The sequence below is a fragment of the Musca autumnalis genome, unplaced genomic scaffold, assembly GCF_047663935.1.
Source record: "Musca autumnalis isolate F117 unplaced genomic scaffold, ASM4766393v1 scaffold_2, whole genome shotgun sequence".
Classification (NCBI taxonomy): Eukaryota; Metazoa; Arthropoda; class Insecta; order Diptera; family Muscidae; genus Musca; species Musca autumnalis.
In genome coordinates this window covers 35,722,079-35,744,334 of record NW_027411755.1, presented here as the reverse complement: position 1 = coordinate 35,744,334, position 22,256 = coordinate 35,722,079, and the positions used below count along the sequence as shown (strand labels likewise).

Sequence of the window (22,256 nt, the reverse complement as noted above, 5' to 3'; positions counted from 1 at the left end):
CCCGAGCAGGCCAAGCCTTTGTCGAAGATTCTACTCCAATTTCGCCAAGGTAAAGTAGCTGTTGAAGCTGATATTAGAGAAATGTTTTCACAAGTAAAAATTCGAGAAGAAGATCAACATGCTTAATGATTTCTCTGGCGAGATGGGGATCGTAGTAAGCCAATTCAGCACTTTGTTATGACTTCAATGATATTTGGAGCCATCTGCTCTCCTTGTTGCGCGGAGTATATAAAAAATCAAAACGCCGAAGAATATTCTACCATGTACCCAAAAGCTGTCAATGCGATTGTCAATAAGCATTATGCGGACGACTTTGTTCGCAGCTTCAGTAGTGAAGATGATGCCCTACGTTTATGCAAGGAAGTAGTTGAAATTCACGCTAAAGCTGGTTTTGAGTTGCGTGGTTTTGTATCCAACTGTGAAAATTTAGAAGCTGACCTGAACCCCACAGACTTAGAAAAATTGAACCAGATAAGTATGGAGAAACAGTCTACAGCTGATAAAATTCTTGGGATGTTTTGGAACAAACAGGACGATTGTTTCGAATTTAAGACAAAGTTCTTTGGCTTGAATTCAGAAGTTTTAAGCGGTAATCGTCTTCCAACCAAGCGAGAAATGCTGAAAATTGCTATGTCTGTTTTCGATCCTTTCGGGCTCATAGCTGATTTTCTTCTTCTTTCATGATTTTGGTATTGACGTTTCATTTATAATGGGCAAAGTCCGATGTGCCCCAATGAAATTAATGAACATACCTCGTTTGGAATTGCAAGGTGCCGTACTTGGAATACGCCTTGGGAAGATTGTGTCCAAAAGCCATGAGTTCCATATTAATACAATACACTATTGGTCAGATTCACAAACGGTAGTACAATGGATGCATTCCACTGAACGTCGTTTCAAAGCATTCGTGAGTCATCGAATTGCTGAAATACTGAAGAATTCAAAGCCAAGTCAGTGGAAATGGATTCCAACGCATCTCAATACCGCGGATGCTGGCACTCGCCCTTTGGCTCCTCCGAAATTTGTTCATAATGGCTTATGGGTGAATGGTCCAGACTTCCTAAGGAATGACGAATCACTGTGGCCTCATGTTGAATTTCAAAGATGTGATTTCCAAGAAGAAGAAGAGCTGAAACCGTGCATGTTAATTTCAAATAACGAAACCCAAGTCATTAAATTTGACAGATTTTCTTCCTTGCTAAAACTAAAGAGGACTCTTCCATGGATTCAACGTTTTGTTAGAAAAAGTCGTATTCCAGATTATCTAAGCGTGGAAGAAATTAAGGAGGCCGAGATATTGTTATGCCGCATTGTACAAATCGAAAGCTACTCCGATGAAATAAAGTACCTCAAAAGCTCCCAACCAATTCCCAAATCAAGTCCTTTATATCCATTGGTCCCATATCTGGATGGGAATGGACTTCTAAGAGTTAACGGACGAATAAGTTAAGCAGCTTTTCTGCCTATTGATGCCAGAAGACCTATTATTATGCCTCGAAAACACTATGTGTCAGAGTTAATAATGCAACACCATCATCAAAAGAATTACCATCAAAATATGGCCATTACAATCAATGACGTCCGACAGAAGTTTTGGATACCAAAAATAAAGTCTTTGTACAAAAGTGTTGTGAGGAATTGCGTTGTTTGCAGACAAGATAAAGCGAAGCCAACACAGCCACTAATGGGTCAACTTCCACCCGATAGGGTCACTCCATTTGTCCGCCCGTTTACTTATACAGGTGTTGATCTTTTCGGACCATTCAACGTTACCATAGGCCGTCGTGTTGAGAAACGATGGGCAGTTATATTTACTTGCCTAACAGTCCGAGCGGCACACATAGAGTTGGCTAATGACCTTTCAGCAGATTCTTTGATACTATGCTTAAGAAACTTTATTAATCGCCGTGGAACTCCTGTACGCTTGCGTAGTGACAACGGAACAAATTTTATAGCTGCTTGTGAAGATGATGGACCCATAACACCTAATCACTTTCTAATAGGTTGTCTAAGTGCCACCCAAGTGATACCGAAGAAAGCAATGGAAAATCGCACAAAATGTTAAGGATCGGTTGTGGAAAAGATGGGTCGTTGAGCTTCTTCCTCAGCTTATACAAAGACCAAAGTGGAGGGAAAAAGTTCAACCTATCAAGGTCGATGATATTGTAATAGTCATGGATGCTAGTCTTTCCAGAAACAATTGGCAAAAGGGACGAGTTGTCAAGGTTTACCCAACGAAGGATGGTCAAGTCCGATTTGCAGATGTGAAACATCGAAGCGGCGTTACTCGTCGACCAGTGTCAAAGCTAGCCCTTCTGGATTTATCTGGTGGTGAACCCTCATCTGGTTCACGAGGGGGGGAATGTTAGAGTATTTGTACTTTGAACATTTCCACCCTTTAAACAAAAACGAAAATGAAACATAGCCACATTTGAAATTAAAACTTTTATGTCAGAAAATATGTCCTATATATACAAATTTTTCTGTAAAATAAATAACAGTTACTTTTAACAATAAAAGCGACAACAGGCGTAGTGTGAAGATTTGGTCAATTGTCGATTTACCAGGTCTAAAACCGTATTGGTCTGACCCGATTATGTTATTGACAATGGGTTTTAAACGTTCACACAGTACACACGACAGCACAGATTGGGAGCAGACTTATGCCACTGTAGTTTGTACGCACCGTCTTGTCTCCTTTCTTGTGTAAGGGACATAGGAGGCTGAGGTTCCAATCGTTGGGCATGCTCTCTCCCTGCCAAATTTCGGTAATTAACTGATGCATACTCCTTATCAGCATTTCGCCACCGGTCTTGAACAGTTCGGCGGGCAGCCCATCAGCCCCTGCTGCTTTATTGTTTTTCAGCCGATTAATTGCTGTCACAACCTCGCTTTGGCTAGGTGGAAGACATTCAATGTCGTCGTTTGCGATTGGTTCTGGTGTATCTTCGATACTAAGAGCTTCATGAAATGCTCCTTCCAGATCCTCAGTACGCTATCTGTATCAGTTACCAGATTCCCTTCACGATCTTTGCGGGTGAATGTGCCTGCACCATACCCTTCAGTCAGGTGTTTTACGCTCTGGTAAAATTTGAGGACTTCTCTCTGACTCCTGAACATCTCGAGTTTCTCACGCTCACGTTTTTCTTGCTCTTTCTTTTTTCTTCTGAAAATACGCTTCTCCTCTCTCCTCTTCTCCCGATATTTTTCTTTCGCGTTTCGTGTTGCTACTGAATGCAGGATTGCTCTGTATGCCGCGTTCTTTTCTTCAGTAGCCTTACGGCACTCCTGATCGTACCATAGATTTTTTGGTGGTGGTTTTTGGTACCCAAGCACAGATTTTGCGGCAGTTTGAAGTGAGTGGGCTATTCTTTGCCACTGCGCTTCCACATTATCGAGACAAGCAGTGCCGTCTTCCAGCATATGAGTCAGTTGAGCGGAATAGGCTTGTGTTATCTGTTGTGTTTGCAGCCTCTCAACATCCAGGTTCCGCCCTGTGTTGGATCGCACTTATGCCGCAACATTAAGGCGAGTGCGTACCTTTTCTGCTACAAGGAAATGGTCCGAATCTATGTTCGCTCCTCGAATCGATCACAACATTATCAATCAGGTTTCTTGTTTTCCCATCTGGGGATATCCTCGTGGCCTTGTGGCCTGGCCAAAGATATTTTCTCTCCCAATTTTAGCATCAACATTTCCAAGAACAATCTTACTGTCATGGCCAGGGCAGCGGTCATATGCACTATGCACTCTCTAGGCGCTCGTAGAATATATCCTTGGTCTGTTCATCTTTCTCTTCGGTGGGGACATTGGCGCAGATGAGACTGATGTTAAAAAACTTTACTTTTATACGGATTGTGGCAATTCTCTCATCAACAGGAGTGAAGCTGGAGACAAGATTTTTAAGCCTCCTATTTACCATAAATCCAACACCTAGCTCATGTTTCGTTTCATGGAAGCTATAATACAGTGCGTAATCGTTTGTTATTTTTATGTCTGCCCGGTTCCATCGCACTTCCTGTAAGGCGATAATATCAGCTTTGTACTTGCCAAGTACATCAGCCAGTGCGCAAACTGAACCTGCTCTGTAGAGAGTCCTGACATTCCAGGTGCAGATTCGCAGATCATGGTAACGTTTACGGGGTTCGTCAACTTTAGAGGGGTTTGTTTTTCTTTTCTTTTTTCATAGTAGACGGTGTTTTGACGGGGTGAGTTACTAGCCCAACGCGCAACCCAAGTTTTTAACGTTATTATGGGTGAAGGCGCGGCACATTTTAGCTCACTACCTTCGACGGATGTTAAAGGCAGCTCCCCAGGTGACACCACGGGGAGGTCAGTGTCCACTTGAGAGGAAAGAGGGACCAAGATAAATCCTGCGCGCCTTACTATAATATAAATTTTTTTTAAAACTTCACGCCATTAGATGTGATATATTTTTTAAACAACTGGACGCCTTTGTTTGGGACAAAAAATATTTTTTAAAAACTCTACTCCTTCATATAGGATAAAAAATATTCTCAAATTTGTTTATAATAAATCCACGCCTTTATGTGGGATAAAAAATATTCTTTACAAATTTTTTTTAACAAACCTCCACGCCATTATAAGGGATAAAATAATATTCTGTAAATAATTTTTAAAAATATTTATTTTAACAACCTAAGCCTTTATATGTGATGAAAAAAATTTAAAAGCTCCACGCCTTGGTATAAATAAATATGCTCTAAAAACTCCACGTCTTTATATAGGATGAGAAAATATTCTTTAAAAATATTCTTTCTTTAAAATTTAATTTTATATTTATATTTGATTAAATTGGCCTTAGGTATTGTTCCTAAAATATATTGAGACTTCGTAGCGTATACCTTGTGACAAAATGTATCCGCCCCGAGTTCTGCCATTTGTATGTGGAGACATCATAACGTATACGTTCTGTTAACATGTATACACCCCAGAAGACTATGGAGAAAATTAAAATTTGCTACTTCTTGGGGGGTATAATCTACACCAAACCCTAGGTAATATTAGATTGCTTGTTTTTATTTTTATAATAAATTACGACAAAAATGTACTTCAAGGTACTAATCATTTTCATTTTGCCTTCTCAATTCATAATATTGCTTTCGATACGTTTAGAGATAATCTTTCGTATTGTATCCCCTTAACCTATTTAGTTCAATCATATTGCAGCTTATTTTGTAATATTGTCTGTGTTATAACAAATAGAGATCAGAACTTCTTCGTTGTGAAAAGTAAAAGTGAAGCAAAATATTATTTAAGTTATTAAAAATCTTATCATGGATTTGGATTTAATTCACTAAATTTTGAAGTCAATGATTTTTTGTTTATTTTTTTTTTTATTTTTTTTTTTAATTTTTCTTCTTTATATTTTCCCTTGCCTTTCCCATGTGAAAATTTACTTTTGAAATTTTCTGTCATAATCTTTCTCACATATGTTGAAACATTTTGTAAAATGTACGGCAGTATGTAATTGGAAAAACATTCTGTCTCTTATGTTTTGTACGTCCATTCCGAATATCGATAGTTCCATAAATAATGTAAGGCCTTTAAGGGTCTGTCTATACACATTCTTCAATTTTATTTCTAATGGAACATCACAGCGTATACGTTGTGTCACAAGGTATACGCCACCGGATAACAAGTAATATTTTCATAATTTACTGCAATTATTTTCTTTGTTCGGCTTACAATTATCGTATATTAAAAGTCCTAATATAAAATTTTCCATAGAAATCCATTAATTCAAGTGTTTATTATTTTTGAGTGAAAGAAATGTTATCTTTAAGAATTGTTATCTAAATTGAAAATCACCCAAAAGAGATTAGAAGGAAATTTCTAAAATCCTCAATTTCTTAGTAAATGTGCGGGCTCAAATTCAACATCAATGTGGTAAAATACCTGCATAAATCAATGATTTCACATTCTGAGTTTCTGAGTAAATTCTACATTATTAAGATTTTGTTGGTGTTGTTGTAACTGCTGTTAAAATTGCTGAAATGTCATTTCTATTGAAATCAGTTGTAGGATTTGCTCAACGACTAGACAAATATTTGTACAAAAAGCACAAGAAAACCTCATGTTTCCTTTGACAGTCTGCTTAAGAGTAAAATCAATAAAACAAAATCTGATTTTTGGGCAGACTTACATATGTACGTTTACCATATGGAGCTTCGACAGCACCAAGCAAATTGCGTGGTGATAGCAATAGAAGGAATGTCTATCACATTATTATTTCCAAGAATTCCAAGTTACTAAAACCATATTTACCTTAATCTTAAAATCTTTTTAATCTTGAAATTTTCAAGGAATTTCAGGGCCATTTTTGGTTACTTTTTTAAAGAATATTTTCCAATAATCGTTGAGTTTTAATGGAATATTATTTGTTTCTTTTGAAAATCATTGTAACCTTAAATGTTCCACTTAAGCAATATGTCTTTCAAAATTCCTAAATTGACAAATATCTCAATTTTGTTACTTCAATTAAAGCCTTCACACAGTTTCCTCTTTGTATCTTTCTTTCATTGATTTTGTGTGTGTGTGTAATTTCCTTCCTATTTAATGAAATTCAGTTGAGATGTATTCATGCAGGAGATTCGATTTCCTTGTTTCGAAAAATTTTCTAATCAGATAATCCTCTCATTACACAACAGACAAAGGGGATTTTGTGTATTGAATGGGGAAGCACGCCTTCCTAGTTAAAAGAAAAAGAGGGGTGTACTAAAAGGATGTTTCCAAATAATTTACATGTTAAGGTGATAATATTCTTAGTAGATTATTTCCAAGGAGATAGAAAAAATGTTTTTTTTTTTCATACGTAGGTGTGACATTTTTTGCAAAGGCATTGGAATACAAAGACATTAGCTAGGAGAAAATGTATTTAATGGTGCATGACGGCGTATACATACTGCCACAACCTATACGCCACCATGGCAAAGTCCATGAAAAAATCAATTATATTATTATTTGCTCACAGTAAATTGGCTTAACTCCTGCTTATCACAATCAACAATTGCACGAAAATACCAGCTAATATATTCAGATAATTAATATCATTTATAAATGTCCAATGAAATCCAATTCATTAACAAATATTCATCTAATGAAAGTCATTGAAACATTTATTTACTCAACAAATGGTATAATTTAAATTTGAAAAATATTATCTAAAACAATATTTTCCTAAAAGTTAATCAACCATGACAACATTTTAAAAAGTTTTAGTAGAATAACTTACGAAATTAGATAAATGGTTTTGCCAATCCAAAACTGTTAACAAATACATATTTACACAACTTTCAGCAACAGCAACATGTGTTAAAATTCCCAAAAACTAGCTCATGATAAAACTAAAAGTCCCATTATATCGTTATGGATAGACAAAAAAGTAGCAATCAACAATTCGGTAGACCGCAATAAAAGTATTTACAAATAAAACTATTTATATTGGATAAAAATTTATGGCAGCAAAAAGTTTAATTTAATAAATTATTATTTATTTGGAAATATTTAAAAAAATAAATATCACTATAAATGAGCTTCGCCTTAATAAGGCAAAAATAAAAAATAATTTCAGCATGAGCCAGGCTGGGATTCGAACCTGGGTCTCCGACAACTGAGTGTCAAGGTTGCCGGCGTCTTAGCGTTCTGACCCACCATCAACTTGTCAAAACTTTAGTAGACAATAATTGATGATAAAAACAAATCTTCTGATATAGAGGAGCAATTACTAATGACGTAGGAATAAAACATACCATAGTATTTGTAAACATTGAAAAATGGGATTACCAAGCAGGACTATAGGAAAATTTTAGAGTTTCAATTAACTGACATAATTTCGCATATGCATTTATCTAATGAAGTGCGATATATATACCAGTTACCAAGCTTTGCCTTCGTCTGCCACAAAAACATCCTAATACGCCTGAAGATCGGCTTAACCACCCGTGAAACGTAGTGTAAGGTTGGATGCGTGGGACTTCGGTAGACTCCTAATTTTTCAATGTATAACTAAGGTCTAACAGCTCAACTCGAAAGAGAATTAATTAAATATCGCTATAAGTGACATTCGCCTTAATAAGGCAAAAATAAAAAATAAAAAAAAAATTGAATTTCGCATAAACGTGGATTTTTTTTTAATTATTTTTTAAATAATCATGCATTTAAAAAAAAAAATTTTTTCAAAAGTCATGGATTTTTTTTAAAAGTATTTTTTAAGTGAACTTAAATTTTTTAAAAACTATTTTTGCAATAATCTTGGATTTTTTAAAAAATATTTTTTTATATAATCCTCGATTTTTTAAAAAATATTTTTAATAATTGTGGATTTTTCAAAAAAATAATCGTAGATTTTTTAAAAACAACTTTTTTAAATAAACGTCGATTTTTTTTAAAAAATATTTTTCAATAATCGTGGTTATTTTAAAAATAAAATTTTTAATAATCGTGGATTTTTTAAAAAATTAAAACAATAATTCAATAATAGTAGATTAAAAAAATCAATAATAGTGGATTTTATAAAAAATATTTTTTTGGAAAATGGATTTGGATTTTTAAACAATTTATTTTTTTCAGTTATTGGGATTTTTAAACAAATATTTTATCACTAAACGTTTATTTTAGAAAAAAAATATTTTTTCAATAATTGTGAATTTTTTGGAAAAAGTATATTTTCAATAATCGTGGATTTTTTAAAAAATATTAGCTTTGTTCCAGAACTAAAAAATTTTTACAATTTTTACGACTATTACACATTTTACCCGAAAACCCGTTCCCGTACACAAAAAAAGTTGTAAAATGTTCACTCCTCTTTAAAAAAATGGCGTGGAATGATGCTCTCTTTAAAAACTTTTTACTCGACAAATTTTAGCGTGTAAAAAATAGTAACATGGATGCCGGCGTCTGATTGGCTGGTACGCCGACTTTGACATTTGTTGCAGCTTTTTCGACGTTTTTTCCATTTTTGCGTTCCCGAACTTTTTGAAAAAACGTTTGTGTGACAATTGTTCTCTCCTTCTTTCTTTTACGAGTTTTACTTTTAAAAAGCACGGGAACAAAGCTATTATTTTAAAATAAACGTGGACTTAAAAAAAATATTTTTTTAATAATCGTGGATTTTTTTTAATAATATATTTCAATAATCGTGGATTTTTTAAATTATTTTTTTATATTTTTTAAAATAAACGTAGATTTTTTAAAAAATATTTTCTCAATAAACGTGGATTTTTTAAAAAAAAAATTTTTTAAATAAACTTGGATTTTTTAAAAAAAAAAAATTTAAAATAAACTTGGATTTTTTAAAATATATTTTTTTCAATTATCGTGGATTTAAAAAAAATATATTTTTTCAATAATCGTATATTTTGAAAAAAATATTTTTTCCATAAAAATGTTTTTTCAGGAAACGTGAATTTTTTAAAAAATCTATAATCGTGGATATTTTAAAAATAATTTTTTGAATAATCGTGGTTTGTTTTAAAAAATTAATAAAAAATCAATAATAGTACATTAAACAAAATCAATAATTGTGGATTTTCTTAAAAAAAATATTTTTGGCAAAATTCTGTAATTTTAAAAACTATATTTTTTCAGTAATTGAGTATTTTTAAACAAATATTTTTTTACTAAACGTCGATTTTTTAAAAAATATTTTTTCAATAATTGTGGGTTTTTTAAAAAATATTTTTCAATAATCGTGTATTTTTTAAAAATCAATTTTGCAAAAATCGTGGATTTTTTCAAAAAATATTTTTTCAATAATCGTATAATTTTTAAATAATATTGTTTTAATAGTCGTAAATTTTTTCCAAAATAGAGAAGTTTTTAAATAATATTTTTTTAGTAATAGTGGATTTAAAAAAATGTCATCGCCTTAACAGGTAAACGTTTAATAAATATTTTAACAATAATGGTGTTTTTTAATAAATAGCTTTAAAAAATATTTTTTCAATAATCGTGGGTTTTTAACATAATATCTTTTCAATAATCGTAGATAAATTTTTTTTAAATAATCGTAGATTTTTTTAAATAATATTTTTTCAATAATCGTGGATTTTTTAAAAAATATTTTTTTAATAATCGTGGATTTTTTAAAAAATATTTGTTCAATAATCGGAGATTTTTTAAAAAAATATTTTTTCAATAATCCTGGATTTTTTAAAAATATTTTTCCAATAATCGTGGATTTTTTAGAAAATATTTTTTCAATAATCGTGGATTTTTTTAAAAAAAATTTTTTTCTATAATCGTTTATTTTTCAAAAAATTATTTTTTCAATAATCGTGGATTTTTTAAAATAATATTTTTTCAATAATCGTGGATTTTTAAAATAATATTTTTTCAATAATCGTGGTTTTTTTAAATAATATTTTTTTCAATAATCGTGGATTTTTTAAACAAATATTTGTTCAATAATCTCGGATTTTTTAAACAAATATTTGTTCAATAATCTCGGATTTTTTTTAATATTATTTTAATAATAGTGGATTTAAAAAAATAATTGTTCAATAATCGTAGATTTAAAAAAAAATCATTAATCGTAGATTTAAAAAAAAAAATCATTAATCGTAGATTTCAAAAATATCAATAATCGTAGATGAAAAAAATATTTGTAGTTTTTTTTTTTTTTTTTTTTTTTTAAAAGTATTTTTATTGAAAACTATCCGACCCGGTCCGCGTTGCTGGCCCTTGAGGCAGTTTTATGTTACCTTAAGTCAGCGATTGTATTTTTATTGCATCGCTAATTGGTCGGGATCTGCAAGTGATTATAAATAAAAAATCTTCAGATTTGTTTGCGTCGATATGCAATTTTAACATACCGCCAAAAAGCTGATGACTTGAGGCATGCATCTGCTGGAATAGTATAACTGGAAGTGTTTGCCTGAAATCTAAAGTGAATTGCTTTTTAAATTATTATGTGTCATTGTAAATTTGTTTCAGGTGATAACTTATATTTAATATTGCACATGTGCCCTTCATTCACATGAATGTTCAGTGGCAACTTAAGGGCCAACTGTGTCGTCCTTCCACCTTCTTATAATGTACATCTTATATACCTGTAGTGGGATTCTGTAACTCATTTTTGCTGTTGACGACAAAAATCGGTAAAATTTAATCCCAGAATTATGACTGAAAACATAAGGAAAAGTTGACATCACTGTTTGTGTCGGTAGAGATTAGCGACTACTTTTTATTCATCTTTAACTTACCGAAAAATTTCGTTAATTATCGAAATTATAAGCATTTTAATTTTACCGACAATTATCGATAACAACAAAAATGAGTTACAGAATCGCACTACTGATTAAGCTATAGCTATCGATATGTTGCCTTCTAATTTAAATACTCGCTTTCCAATAATACCAAAGCTTCGCTATGCATAACATCTGGTATTTCCATTGATTTGTAACATATTTAAGAAAGTGGGAGTGATCGGGTCTTATGGTTTGTATATTTTACATATATTGCGCATTTAAAAAAATAGGACGGAGGGTATAACCAGCACCTCCGAAATTTAACAAAATTTATTGCATTTTTCCACCAAGGACCATCCCTGTACATCATCTGAAAATTACATGAAAATCGGTTTAAAAGTTTTGAAGATATAACACATTTAAAAAAATGGGCGTGGTCGGGTCTTAAAGCCACAAATACGCCCTCGGATCGGAGACACAACCACCATTGACTATCGAATTAATTTTCAAACCACGCTCCGCCGAAATTCCACAAAATATATAGTCTATTTTCACCAAGCACCAGGGGACATACATATATGCAGCCTATTTTCACCAGGATTATCCCGGTACATTCCCTGACATTTGTAGGAAAATCGGCTCAGAAGTTTCAGAGGTAGAAATTGGGCGTGGTCGGGTCTTAAGGTCCCAAAATGAGTACCTAGGGTCGGAGAATTGAAGGGTGGATGATCGGAGCAGGGTGGTTCGTTGCAGAGTGGTTCGATATGTAGAAGTTCGGAGCGGGGTGGATGGGAGGGTGTGGTTCGGAGGGTGAAAATTCTGGGCGGGGTGGATTGGAGGGTGAAAGTTCAATGCGGGTTGGTTCCGAGGGTGGAAGTTCGAAACATGGTGAATCGGAGGGTGGAAGTCCGCAGCAGGGTGGAAGGTCGAAGAGGGTGGATCGGAAAGTGGAAGTTCGGGGAGGGGTGGTTCGGAGGGTGGAAGTTCGGAGCGGGGTAGTTCGGAGAGTGAAAGGAGGTACCACGCCCTCTCCGAAATTAAAAAATATATATAGCCTATTTTCATCACGGGTGTTTCCTGTACATTCCCTAAAATTTTCAAGAAAATCGGTTTTTGAGTCTATACGGAACATACAAACATACACACATTGTCTTTAATATATTAGATATAGCATTTTTAAAGAAATAGGTTATAAGGGATGTACCCCGCCCCTTCCGAAATTCAACAACATTTTTAGCCTATTTTAACCGGGGCCATCCCTCTACATTTCCTGGCAATTTTAGAAAAATCGGTTCAGTAGTTTTTGTAGAAATGACAAAAATTGAAAATTGAAAAAAGTGGGGGTGTTCAAAATTTCTTTGCATAAAAACCCAAGTCGCGTTATGGCGCACATTTTACAGAAAGAAATTACCAACGAACGACATTTGATTTTTATTTATATAGATAGTGGATTTTAAAAAAAAAAAAAATCACTGTCGTGGATTTAAAAAAAAGATTTTCAATAATCGTGTTTTTTTAATTTTTTTAATAATAAATATTTTTTCAATAACCGTGGATTTAAAACAAAAAACATTTCATCACTAATCGTGGATTTTTTAAGAAACGATTCATTATTATTAATATATATTAACGTGGATATTTTTTCAATTATCGTGGATTTTTAAAAGAATATTTTTTCAATTAACGTGGATTTTTAAAAGAAAATGTTTTTCAATTAACGTGGATTTTTTTTAAATATTTTTCAATTAACGTGGATTTTTTTAATATTTTTTAATTAACGCGGATTTTTTTAAAATATTTTTCAATTAACGTGGATTTTTTTAAATATTTTCCAATTAACGTTGATTTTTTTAATTTTTTCAATTAACGTTGATTTTTTTTAATTTTTTCAATTAACGTGGATTTTTAAATAATATTTTTTTAATTAACGTGGAATTTTTTTAATATAAATGGATTTTTAAAGAATTTTTGGATTTTTTAAAAAATATTTTGTCAATAATCGTGGTTTTTTGTAACAAAAATCGTGGATTTTTTAAAAAATATTTTTTTTAATAAAACATATTTTTCAAAAACCATATTAAACCTATTTTTTTTTTAAACAAACGTGGATTTTTTAAATTAAAAAAAAACCCTGGATTTCTCAAAAATTAAAACGACCTTTTTTAAAGTCGTGGATTTAAAAAAAATGTGGATTCAATAATCGTAGGTTTAAAAAAAAATCTGTAATCGTAGATTAAAAAAATTCAATAATGGTGGATTTTAAAAAATATTGAAAATCGTTGATTATTTAAAAATTATTTTTTTTAAATAAACGTGGATTTTTTAAAAATATTTTTTTTAATATCGTGAATTTTTCAATAATCTTGGATTTTTTAAACAAGTAAGAACGGCGTTAAGTTCGGCCGGGCCGAACTTGTTATACCCTCCACCACAAGTTGTATTAAAGTAACATGGAATAATTAGTTTCCTTTCGTGTATGAACAAGACTTAATACTAAATTTCAGCGATTTCGGTAAAACAGTGTGAGGCTATTTCTTTTAAAAAATCCACAATTATTGAAAAAAATTTCTTTTAAAAAATCCACGATTTTTGAAAATATTTTTTTTTTTTAAATCCACGATTATTGAAAACATATTTTTTAAAAAATCCACGATTATTGAAAACGTATTTCCTAATAAATCCGCGATTATTAAAAAAATATTTTTTAAAAAATCCACGATTATTGAAAACATATATCTTAATAAATCCACGATTATTGAAAAAATATTTTTTAATAAATCCACGACTATTTAAAAAATATTTTTTAAAAAATCCACGATTATTGAAAATTTTTTTAAAAAATCCACCCTATAAAGTATATATGTATACTATTGATCAGCATAAAATTCTATGTCGATTTGACCATGTCCGTCTGTCCGTCCGTCCGTCTGTTGAAATCAAGTTAAAGCTCGCAATTTTAAAGATAGAGAGTCAAAATTTGGTACAGAAGTTTTTATTACTTGCAGGATGGTTGGTATTGAAAATGGGATATATCGGTCCACGTTTTGATATAGCCCCCATAGAACGGTACCTCCCGATTTTCGGTATTTTTAAAGTTTCAGCTTCATTTTCCTACCAAAATGGCTGAAATTTGGTACGTAGTCTTCTTTGGGGGTATAAAATTTTCCCCCAGAATTTTGTCGGTACCAATCCACACCTTCATATAGCCCCCATAGAACGGTACCTCCCGATTTTCGGTATTTTTATGGTTTCAGATTCATTATCCTACCAAAATGGCTGAAATTTGGTACGTAGTCTTCTTTAGGGGTATAAAACTTTCCCCCAGAACTTTGTCGGTATCGGTCCACACCTTCATATAGCCCCCATATAACGGTACCTCCCGATTTTCGGTATTTTTATGGTTTCAGCTTCATTATACTACCAAAATGGCTGAAATTTGGTACGTAGTCTTCTTTAGGGGTATAAAACTTTCCCCCGGAACTTTGTCGGTATCGGTCCATGCCTTCATATAGCCCCCATAGAACGGTACCTCCCGATTTTCGGTATTTTGAACATTGTGGCCTCAAGATTCCACCGAAATGGTTGAAATTTTGTGTTTAGACTATCACGCCTGCATATAGCCCCCATGGGAAGGTACCTCTCGATTTTTCGTATTTTGAAGGTTGTGTCTTCAATATTCCACCAAAGTGGCTGAAATTTGGTATGTAGTCTTCAATGTGATATAAAACTGTTCGCCAGAAATATGTCTGTACAGGTCCACGCTTTCATATTGCCCCATTTCTGACTAAAATTCGTCGGTATAGGTCCACGTTTCGATATAGCCCCCATAGAACGGTTCCTCCGGATTTTCGTAATACTGAAGATTGTGACGTCAATATCCAACATAAATTGCTGAAATTCGTTATTTCGTCTTCCAAGAGTTATAAAATATTCCAGAAGAGTATTATCAGTATAGGTACACGTCTTCCTTTATCCCCATAGAAGCTTACTTCTTGATTTTCGGTATTTTTTTAGTTTTAGCCACATTCTCTTACCGAAATATAGGAAATTTGGTATTTAGTCTTCTTTGAGCCTAAAAACTTTTCATCAGAAATTTGTCGGTATAGATCGACGTTTTGAAATAGCCCCCATAGAATGGTGCCTCACACTGTTTTACCGAAATTGCTGAAATTTAGTATTAAGTCTTGTTCATACACGAAAGGAAACTAATTATTCCATTTTACTTCAATACAACTTATGGTGGAGGGTATAACAAGTTCGGCCCGGCCGAACTTAACGCCGTTCTTACTTGTTTAAAAAATCCAAGATTATTGAAAAATTCACGATATTAAAAAAATTATTTTTAAAAAATCCACGTTCATTTAAAAAAAAATAATTTTTAAATAATCAACGATTTTCAATATTTTTTAAAATACACCATTATTGATTTTTTTTTTAATCTACGATTACAGATTTTTTTTTTTAAACCTACGATTATTGAATCCACATTTTTTTTAAATCCAAGACTTTAAAAAAAGTCGTTTTAATTTATGAGAAATCCAGGGTTTTTTAATTTAAAATATCCACGTTTGTTTAAAAAAAATATGTTTAATATGGTTTTTGAAAAATATGTTTTATTAAAAAATATTTTTCCAATAATCGTGGATTTAAAAAAAAAAATATTTTCAAAAATCGTGGATTTTTTAAAAGAAATTTTTTTCAATAATTGTGGATTTTTTAAAAGAAATTTTTTTCAATAATTGTGGATTTTTTAAAAGAATTTTTTTTTTCAATAATTGTGGATTTTTTAGAAAAATATTTTTTTAATATCGTGAATTTTTTAAAAGAGTTTTTTCTATAATTGTGGATTTTTTAAAAAATATTTTTTTAATATCGTGAATTTTTTAAAAATATTTTTCAATATATTTTTATTCAGATTTTTCATTTTTACATTTGGCCTCTTTCTTGCTCAACTGCTTAAAAGCCTTTGAGAAATCAATTTTAGCAAATGATCCTTGAAATAAAGAGTCCATTTAGATTCGCATTTTTGGAATGCATTTAGAAAATGTTTATGTTCTTTATTGAATAACTTTGGTAATAAATATAGCTAAGTCAGACAAGCAGACAAACAGCAACAACATTGAATTTTTATCTGACCAGAAAACAAGAGCGGAACAAAAAACAAAATTTCTAATGTTTTTTTATTTCCTGCCAAAAGGCAGAAGCAACAGAAAATTTATATAAAAGTTTTTATCGCCTTTTCGCCACAAGGTATACACGAGGCATGTTTCCGGTAAATTTTCAGAAAAATTAAGATATGAAAACTTTGGGGATTGGCTAGAAATCTGTCATAGCATTTTTTTAATTTAAAACAACAATTAACCCAAGTCCCTTATCCTAAGTGGAAAACTTTTATCTTGGGCAAACTTCCTTTGAAAACACTTCCTGAAAATTCTAGACAAAAACAACTATCCTTGGGTCATTCTCTTCGCTTTGTACAAATAAAAAGACTCCTTTTACTTTCTAATGCCCTAAAACCTTTTCATCTTTTTATTAACCCAACCCCTCCCTCCTTCTCTTATACTGTGTCAATATTCTTAATAAACATCCTCTTCCTCCCTCTCCTTCTACTTTTTAACCCCAAACAATGAAAATTCAATTTCAATAACGTCACCACACCAAGTTGAAATAACTCTCACATTAAGCCAAACGAACTCCTTCCATAATGAAATTGCCCAAGGCTGTTGAGGACAGTTTCATGGTCTGCCAAATAACACCAAATGGCAGCAACTAAAGTTGCCGCACAAAAATAAAATACCGGCAAAACTTTTCTCTCGACCAACAAACTTAAACTCTCTCAAAAACCATAACTTTAATGTAAATAAAACTAAGAGGCTAATATACAAAGAAGAAGAAGAAAAAGAAGATGACGAAGAAGAATCAAAGAAGTCTTGATGCTGTGACACAAACATTGGCAAATGCATTTGAAGGTCACAGTCATTGCATTTTGTCCGGAGGCGAAGAAAGCAATAAAAAGACGCTGCAAGAAAAGTCATCAAGTCAATGGGACAGTGACGTTGGTAAGGATGTGTTTCAGGATATGAGACAGAAGGCTGGTCGAAGCGTAATTACACACATATTTTTTAAAGGGTACTTTGCGCAGCCACCGTGTATGCTTGAAAGAACACTTGTTTTAAGATATATTTACGGACCTCCCCTTAGCCACTGCAATGCCTTGAAGTTGCAAGAAACAAAAAGCATATAAAGACCAGTCAACATACTTCTTATTTTCAAAGTCCAATAAAGTATAGTGTAAAAGAAACTGCAAGGAGCCCAAGAGGAAGGAATTGGTCTCAACGAGACAATGGCAAGTGTGCAGCAGATGTCTATGACTCTTCTTGTGCACATAAATATTGGACAACTGTAAGAAGCTTCTTGATGCTAATATACAATGGAGCCATAATAAATAGCCTGGTGAAACATCTGGGGAGGTAAAGAATGGGAACAAATATTCAAGAATTTTAAATTAAAAAAAAAAAACTATTCTTTAACAAAAGTAAAAAAATTACTATCAATTTTTTTTTTTAAATTAAAAAAAAATATTCTTAAAAAAATCCACGCCTTGGGAAAAACTATTAAAGAATTTTAAACCAAAAAAAAATATTCTTTACAAATTCCAGGCTTTGGGAAAAATATTAAAAAATTTTAATTTTTAATTAAAATGATTCAAGTGAAAAAGGAAAGCCGAAGATTCGAACCCACACAACCATCACTATGTGACATGCATGTTTCGCCTTTGGCAGAGGCTTTTCAGACATATCGGCTGTGGAGCGGCTTCTCTGTCATCGAACTTTTCTTCTTTCAATTCAATTCAAAATTTTAAAAATATTCTTTAAAAATTCCACGCCTAGGCAAAAAAATTAAAAATTTTAGATTTTAAAAATATTCTTTAAAAATTCCACGCCTAGGCAAAAAAATTAAAAATTTTAGATTTTAAAAATATTCTTTAAAAATTCCACGCCTAGGCAAAAAAATTAAAAATTTTAGATTTTAAAAATATTCTTTAAAAATTCCACGCCTAGGCAAAAAAATTAAAAATTTTAGATTTTAAAAATATTCTTTAAAAATTCCACGCCTAGGCAAAAAAATTAAAAATTTTAGATTTTAAAAATATTCTTTAAAAATTCCACGCGTAGGCAAAAAAATTAGAAATTTTAGATTTTAAAAATATTCTTTAAAAATTCCACGCCTAGGCAAAAAAATTAAAAGTTTTAGATTTTAAAAATATTCTTTAAAAATTCCACGCCTAGGCAAAAAAATTAAAAATTTTAGATTTTAAAAATATTCTTTAAAAATTCCACGCCTTGGAAAAAATTCAAAATTTTAAAAATATTCTTTAAAAATTCCACGCCTTGGAAAAAATTCAAAATTTTAAAAATATTCTTTAAAAACTCCACGCCTTGGGAAAAAATTAAAAAAAATATTCTTTAAAAATTCCACGCCTAGGAAAAAAAATTCAAAATTTTAAAAATATTCTTTAAAAATTCCACGCCTTGGAAAAAAAATTAAAAATTTTAAAAATATTCTTTAAAAACTCCACGCCTTGGGAAAAAATTTAAAATTAAAAAAAATATTCTTTAACAAGTAAAAAAGCATAAAGTTCGGCCGGGCCGAACTTTTCATACCCTCCACCATAAAATATTCATTCCTGTCCCCAACTTTAAGTGAGTACGTTAAAATGTCAGATAATGTACATAAAATTTTTTATGGTGCCTATATCTAACTGTTGACAATTTTTGGTGGGCTAGAAATTGGGAGGTACTGTTATATAGGGGTTATAATAAAACATGGGCCTATGTTGACAGTTTTTGATGGGAGCCTTTAATGTCAAATAACTCCTAATTCGGTTAAAAAATTTAGCTAGAATCCTCAAAATTTCGAAAATCGGTACATAACGTGGGAACTTCAAATGTCATTAACAGCTATTTCGGAGGTATCTGGGCTATACGAAAATATGAACTTAAATGAACAATTTTTGTTGCAGAATTTTTGTTGACTTTTAAATTTCAAATTACAGAAAGTTCGTCCAAAAAAATAAAGCTAAGGTACGGAAAATCGGGAGGTTTGTTTTGGGGCTATACAAAAACATGGACCTACGTTCGGTTAAACATTTTAAGTAAAATCCTCAAAGTACCGAAAATAGGAAAGTATCATTATATTGGGGCTATGTTAAAATTGTTGATGCAGATGTGTGGTGACCACTACAACCTTCAAATGTCAAATTAAAGTTAGTTCTGTTAAAAATTGTAGCTAAAATTGCCAAATTACTGAAAATTGGTAGGTACCGTTACATGGGAGCTATATCCGAACATGGACCTATGTTGACAATTTTTGATGGAGAGATGTTGTGACCACTAAGAACTTCAAATGTCAGATTACTGCTTGTTCGGTTTAATATTGTAGCTAAAATCATCAAATTACTGAAAATAGGGAGGTACCGTTATATGGGGGCTTTCTTGACAATTTTTGGTGGAGAGGTGTGGTGACCACTAAGAATTTCAAATGTCAAATGTTCAAATCACAGATAATTCGGTTAAAACTTGTTGGTAAAATTCTCAAAATACCTGAAATCGGGCGCTAACGTTATATGGGGGCTATTCCAAAACATGGACCTATGTCCACTAGTTATATAAGTTTATTGACATTTAAGAACCCTAATTGATAGCTAAATCGGTCGGAAAATGTAGATAAAAACGTTAAAATGCCGTAAATCGGGGGTACCGTTATATGGGGGCTATACCAAAACTTGTACCTAGGTCCACAACTTTTGTTATATAAGTTTAGTTACACTTAAGAACCCTAAATGTCAAATTATAGCTATATCGGTCTGAAAATGTAGCTAAAAACGTCAAAATCCCGTAAATCGGGGGGTACAGTTATATGGGGACTATACCAAAACGTGGACCTATGTCCATAAGTTTTGTCACATAAGTTTATTGACATTTAAGAACTTCAAATGTCAAATTATAGCTAAATCGGTCTGAAAATGTAGCTAAACCCGTCAAAATACCGTAAATCGGGGGGTACCGTTATATGGGGGCTATACCAAAACGTGGACCTATGTCCACAACTTTTGTTATATAAGTTTATTGATACTTAAGAACCCTAAATTTCAAATTATAGCTAAATCGGTCTAAAAATGTAGCTAAAAACGTCAAAATACCGCAAATCGGGGGTACCGTTATATGGGGGCTATACCAAAACGTGGACCTATGTCCACAAGATTTTTTAATTATGTTTGTTGACACTTAAGAACCCTAAATGTCAAATTATAGCCAAATCGGTCTGAAAATGTAGCTAAAAACGTCAAAATACCGAAAATGGGGGGGTACCGTTATATGGGGGCTATACCAAAATGTGGACCTATGTCCACAACTTCTAATTTATAAGTTTATTAACACTTAAGAACCCTAAATGTCAAATTATAGCTACATCGGTCTGATAATGTAGCTAAAAACGTCAAAATACCGTATATCGGGGGGTACCGTTATATGGGGGCTATACCAAAACGTGGACCTATGTCCACAACTTTTGTTATATAAGTTTATTGATACTTAAGAACCCTAAATTTCAAATTATAGCTAAATCGGTCTAAAAATGTAGCTAAAAACGTCAAAATACCGCAAATCGGGGGGTACCGTTATATGGGGGCTATACCAAAACGTGGACCTATGTCCACAAGTTTTGTTATATATGTTTGTTGACACTTAAGAACCCTAAATGTCAAATTATAGCCAAATCAGTCTGAAAATGTAGCTAAAAACGTCAAAATACCGTAAATCGGGGGGTACCGTTATATGGGGGCTATACCAAAACGTGGACCGATATAGCCCATCATCGAACTTGACCTGCCTGCAAACAAAAGACGCATTTTCCCAAAATTTCAGCGTCCTATCTCTATTTTTGTGGATGCTAGAGTGATTACCACAGACGGACGGACGGACGGACGGACGGACGTGCTCAGATCGACTTAGAATTTTACCCTGATCAAGAATATATATACTTTATAGGGTCGCAAATGAGTATTTCAATGCGTTACAAACGGAAAAACAAACTTAATATACCCTCCATACTATAGTGGAGGGTATAAAAACTCCACGCCTTGGAAAAAAATTCAAAATTTTAAAAATATTCTTTAAAAACTCCAAGCCTTGGGAAAAAATTAAAAAAAATATTCTTTAAAAACTCCACGCCTTTAGAAAAAAATTAAAATTAAAATAAATATTCTTTAAAAACTCCACGCCTTTAGAAAAAATTTAAAATTAAAAAAAAAAATATTCTTTAAAAACTCCACGCCTTGGGAAAAAATTTAAAATTAAAAAAAATATTCTTTAAAAACTCCACGCCCTTAGAAAAAATTTAAAATTAAAAAAAAAATATTCTTTAAAAACTCCACGCCTTAGAAAATTTTTCTAAATTAAAAAATATATTCTTTAACAACTCCCAGCCTTGCGAAAAAAATTTAAAATTAAAAAAAATATTCTTTAAAAACTCCACGCCTTGGGAAAAAATTCAAAATTAAAAAAAATATTTTTATTTATTATTGTCTTTTTAGGACGAAGGCCATTATTTATGAAAGTTTTTAATTAATTAATTGGATTAATCGAGCTAATATGGCCTAAGGAGTTTTGTATTGAAAAATGAATTCTAGCGAAATACCACACACTCAACCATTACGCTACGATCGTTTCGCCTGGTGGTTTAAGCCAGGCTCATCAGGCGTATTTGAATGCTAATGGCTAGAAGACAAAGGCTGATTTTGATAACTTCTATTTATACAAACATTTTTACAATTTTGTAATTATGAAGTATTTATGGAAGTCTTTTTCTTTATCAAGTCACCCTAGTGTCTTGTCTAGGAATCATTTTCTCAATACATACACATATACAATCGAAGGGGGGTTTCCTTCATGAATTGTAATGCCTTCAGTTTTTGAAGTTTTGGATATCATGTCGACTAGTTTTGTTGATATGATACATTGGCATCATGTCGACTAGTTTGTTGAT

At 32.0% G+C, this 22,256-nt stretch overlaps 2 protein-coding genes across 2 annotated transcripts; both read left to right on the top strand.

Moving 5' to 3' along the window:
- Positions 1–261: 261 nt before the first annotated feature.
- On the top strand, positions 262–684 carry LOC141392210 (uncharacterized). The gene has a single exon (XM_073965164.1). The coding sequence runs from the start codon at positions 262–264 to the stop codon at positions 682–684; it is 423 nt and encodes a 140-aa protein (XP_073821265.1).
- A 25-nt stretch (positions 685–709) lies between these two features.
- On the top strand, positions 710–2,065 carry LOC141392209 (uncharacterized). The gene is made up of 2 exons (XM_073965163.1): positions 710–1,344; positions 1,654–2,065. The coding sequence occupies exons 1-2, from the start codon at positions 710–712 to the stop codon at positions 2,063–2,065; spliced, it is 1,047 nt and encodes a 348-aa protein (XP_073821264.1).
- The last annotated feature ends 20,191 nt before the right edge of the window (positions 2,066–22,256 follow it).